Here is a 4,780-nt window from a genome sequence, read left to right as displayed (position 1 = left end):
CAAAAACAACGCTGTGATAATGAGTCACGGCGTAACGGAGGACTCCTGATAAGCTTTGACCACCTGGAGTTCTTTAAGATGCGCCTGTATCGAAGTACACGAGGTTCTCACTTTTCTTCTCCATCGAAACATGGCGCGTCGAATATTCAGTTTGCCGAATACACGAGCGCTACCAGATTAACGCTCCTAGATTGCGACATGTAAAAAAAGAGCACTTAATCTCTCCTCATTAAGAGAAGGTAATTTCATGACTTTTCGTAACTATACATCCATGCTGTGGGCTCGGAAGGTGACTTCCACTGAGCCTTTCAGGCTTTCATTTAAAAAACTAGCATTAATCCTACGCAGCTTGCCAGCGCGCGGAAAATTCTCATAAAGCGTGACGTTCAACACATCTGTGGTCAGAATTGAGAAGAAGCGTACCATTATGTTTAAAAATGCAACCTCGCAGTAGTGATTGTAGCAATTGTTACAATGATTGCTGCGAGGTTCCATTTTGTCTGTGAGTGACTGATTCTTCACAGAATCAGCCTCTTACTAGCATGCACTAGAGCTCGAGAACTAGTTTAAGTTACACTGATGCATAGTCAAGGCATTTCTTTTGCAGACTACCAATAAACGTAACTTATGTAACTGCTGATGAGCAAAACGAGAACAAGGTGAGAGCAGGAGCCAGCGTTTCGACAAGTGGACTTGTCTTCTTCAAGGCGACATATGCTTTCCTCGCCACAGTATATATAGGTGGGGTTCTTCTAAAGGGGAGAGGGCGTAACGCGGGTGTGTGCGGCAACGAGCGAAGGTGTGTTAGCGGCGAAGGTGTAGAATTGAGAATGAAGGAGTGCTGTGCTCAAGGCCAGTGACACGGCCGTCTATCAATCACGTGTCAACGGCCGTGTGTCAGCCGGCGTGTTAAAGGCGTGTACAGCAGCCCTCTATTACCTAGGTCTCCCATTGTCTCCCGTTGTGACAAGAAAAATGAAAAATAAACAGTGCCATTAAGCTGCGGGTAAAGTTAACCCTCTGCTTACACAATGTGGCTCCTTTTCAACTTATTCTGCCGAATATTGCTACACAAACCATGTTTGGTGGAAAGTTTGATGGGTCGTGTTACATCAGCAATGACGACGGAACAGCTTCTTTTTCTTTTCTGCTAATGGCTCATGGGTGTGTGTTCAGTCGGTGATTTAGTTTGTATTATAAATTAATGTTGCATGACTCAGTGCAGATTAAATCAAGATTTAACTACTGGGCAAATGCGAGCATTCATTAGAAAGATCGAGGGCAATGATGTTACCACCATTATTTTTTTCCAATGTAGTCTGTACCGCCTAGTGATAAAATTGTCTATCTTTGACGCGTCAATAAGCAGTTTGTCGTTGTTTGTGATAGAAGGGGCCATTCATCCCGCTTTCATTATTGCGGAGCGTACGGCGACACGCGTAGCCAACACTACCGTTGTAGTGTGTGTCACTCGAATCAGCCAGTCAAAGGCTTTCTTTCGCCGCATCAAAATGGTTTTGCGAAGGAATGCACAGTATCATCAGCTAGTAATGTGGTCAGAGACGGTCGATCAATCAGCCAGTGTACGCAGATGTACGCACCAGTCCTCGACATCGTTCGACTGCACGGTGGCGTTGATGCGAAAGCGCCCGTCTTCGTCCCAGTAGATGGTGCGGTCGTTGTAGCTGAAGGACAAGTCCACGACTCGGCGCCCTGCCCATGACGTGGACGGCGGAGCGCAGGGCTGTTGGCCCAGGGTGAGCGCTCCCACCACGCCGGCGAGGACGGCGGTACGCAGGACAGCACTGGTCATCTGCGAGGAAATAATACGCGCTTGATGTGAACGTGCCTTGTTTCTGGCGTTGATGGCTGTGACAACAACAATCTATCAATCTTATATTTAATGGGCCCATTAACAATCGTGGGGTCAGAATACTGGCGCTCTGGTGCAGTAACGTAAACATTAGGTAAAAATTGTCGTAGCTATTGTTGCCGGCCGTCACCGCCGCCAGCACCCGCCTTTTGAATCAGCAACTGATCCTGTAGGTGCCAATCGTTACCGTCGTTCCTAATGCGGACACTTGATTTATTCGCTGTGAAGCGTCCCTGTGTCACCAAAATGATTCCCTCAGAAACATGTGCTAAATGTTAATTAAAAGTATTAGTTTTGTGAGCAGGGTCACCTCCGTGAAACCTTCATGTGCCATACTTCTAAGCTACTGTCAGCACATACGCAAAATGCAAATATTAATAGTAAACAATGTATTGTTCACTTAAGAGCATAGGTCGAAGCTTTCCTTAATGGGGTACTGCAACACTTCTTTGAAAATAGCAGGAATACATTCGCGTTTGTAGCGTTAAACTGCAGCATTAACGTAACGAACTGCATTAAAAATAGACCAATACCATTGTTTGGGCACAAGATTAGTTCATAAAGGGTGCAAATATTTCTCATAGTGCAATTTAGCGGAAACGCTGCGATGAGGAGCAAATGGAAAACTCTTAAATTGCCTTCTCTATACCTGTAATATTACGGGGACTGTTTCTCAATTTTCTGTGGGAGTACACATACAGAGTGATCAATTTTGCACTTTCCGTAAATTTTAAGAATTGCCTGTTGCAGATAATATAATTCTGGACCTTGAACTGAGTTATTCAGAGAGGCGGACATTACTTTCATGAGAAATCGAAACACATATTCAAATAATTAAAAATAACTAAATAACTTGCTAATTACTTACTGTCGTTTACTAATTGCTGCGGTTGAGATCGCAAGTCTATTCCACTAGGAATTAATTTTCATAAATACACTACTTTGGAGATACGCGTCATCAAACGCACCGTAAAGATGCAATGTTCTAGTTGCTCCTTTAACAAAACGCTCTTTTATGCATTGAAGTACAGTAGTAACTGGAAAGCTCATGCACTTCGTCTCACACTTTGGAAAATAACATCTAGAGAGTTGTGTAACCTTGAAATTCATTTGAAATGGGTACGCCTCGCGATCTCACCGGCTACTTCATTGAATTGCAATATGTGCCCTAAAGAAATTAATTAAAAGTTGTTTAGTGCATATTTGTTTTAGTTGAATATCTGTATCGATTTCTTGGGCTAGTAATATCCGCCTCTACGAATAATACAGCTCAGGAACAAGAACTACGCTATTTGCCGCAGGCAATTTCAAACATTCCGGGAAACTTACAAATGATCACCGCGTATATTTACAGAAAGGCATCGCACTTATACTCCAGCGAGTTTTCACTTCTGAAGGGAGTTGTTTCACTGCCCATTTTCACAATGAGAAAAAATCAAGTTTGATTTTTGCGTGTGCGCGTGCGTGCGTGCGTGTGTGTGCGTGTGTGTGCGTGTGTGCGTGTGCGCGTGTGTGTGTGTGTTGTCGGGAAGGCGGTAGGCAGCAACCACATCAACAGCGGAAAAGTCTTGCAGATCAAACTTCCCAGCCAAGTGCTTCAGGACTTCTCTCAGACTCTCATATTCAGTAAATGGCAAGCCGTAAGTTTGCAAACTTACCTTTCTACTAAGTTGCTTGGATTCATTTTGCACGTGTAACCTTTGCAAGATCTTAGCCTCAGCATGGACGGTATCGATAAATTTATGAACTTCACTGTCTCCGGCCATTGCAGCATCCTCATCTGGCTTAAGTTGCTCAACGGAGGGTAAGCTTTGGCGAGTTGGTAATACATCTTAACTTGCTAAAGCGCGTTACTGACGGAACGTAGACGAAAAAGTTAAGCGAGATAAGTTGCTTACACGTTGTGTCACATTGCATTGGCTAAAGAACAAGCTGTTCGGAAGCCGGCAGCGTGCTGCAGCAGCCGACACTCGACCGCAACGGAGGCGGAAGAGTTGGCCATTGCGCTGGCTCTAACTCAACAGCACGTCAAAATTAACGTGAGTGACTCAAAGTCCGCGATCGGAAACTTTGACGTGGGCTACATTTCAGCCTCAGTAGCACAAGTGTTGGCCGGCGGCCCACCACCGGCCCAACACGTCCCGCTCAACTGGACACCGGCGCGCCAGGTGTTGACGGGGAACGAGAAAGCGCACGCCATGGCCCGAGAATTAGCTACTTTCCGGCATCCCAGTAGCGTCTCGTACGCACCCTCCTCTCCCTCGCGCAATGAGGAGCCCCTACGGTTCGATGACTATTTAAGCACACGTCAAGAAATCCTAAATCATTATAAATCAAGCAAAGCGGTACTTCCAAGAGCGTGTAAGCAGCTCACTAAAAACCGCAGAGGTTGCGTGGCGTATATAGCTACAGACTAGAGTTTTCCCAAATCCTCAGCTTTATAGCAAGTGGCACCTCGAGGTTTTCAGCCCCAGGTGCAAACGTGGCGAGATCATAGTGGACATGATCCACATGATATGGACGTGTCCGAGCTTTGGAAAGCCTGACAGAACTAAAGAGTCCTGGGAGACACTGCTTCTCAACCAGGAAGAAAAAGGACAACGTGAAGTCATCCGCCTCGCCCTGGCCGCTGCTGAGATATAGGAGATCCCGGTCCACGGATGAGGGGGAGGACATGACTGGCAGCCTGGGATCCCCGTCACCGTTTTGACGGGTGCTAATAAATATTATTTCTCTCTCTCTCTCTCTGTTCATGGTCAGTGCATCTCTACGACATTCTGACTTTAGAAGCAACAGCAAGTTAACCTTGGCAGGAAGTACCAGCAGTACATTTCGCACCTTTGTTGCATACACCTTATTTCTTCGGCCAGCTCTAGAATAGGGTCAGCTCTAGAACTCAGATTCTGC

At 45.8% G+C, this 4,780-nt stretch overlaps 1 protein-coding gene across 1 annotated transcript in view; it reads right to left on the bottom strand.

The window, feature by feature from the left end:
* Positions 1–2,041, bottom strand: part of LOC126537451 (isatin hydrolase-like) — a 7,835-nt gene extending 5,794 nt beyond the window's left edge. The window contains exon 1 of the mRNA XM_050184459.2: positions 1,602–2,041. Coding sequence (XP_050040416.1) covers positions 1,602–1,813 — 212 coding nt within the window. The 5' untranslated portion in view covers positions 1,814–2,041. The remainder of the gene's footprint in view (positions 1–1,601) is intronic.
* Between the last annotated feature and the right edge of the window lie 2,739 nt (positions 2,042–4,780).

This window comes from Dermacentor andersoni, chromosome 4, assembly GCF_023375885.2.
Source record: "Dermacentor andersoni chromosome 4, qqDerAnde1_hic_scaffold, whole genome shotgun sequence".
Classification (NCBI taxonomy): Eukaryota; Metazoa; Arthropoda; class Arachnida; order Ixodida; family Ixodidae; genus Dermacentor; species Dermacentor andersoni.
Note: the sequence above shows the minus strand (reverse complement) of the source record. Positions and strands in the feature narration are given on the sequence as shown.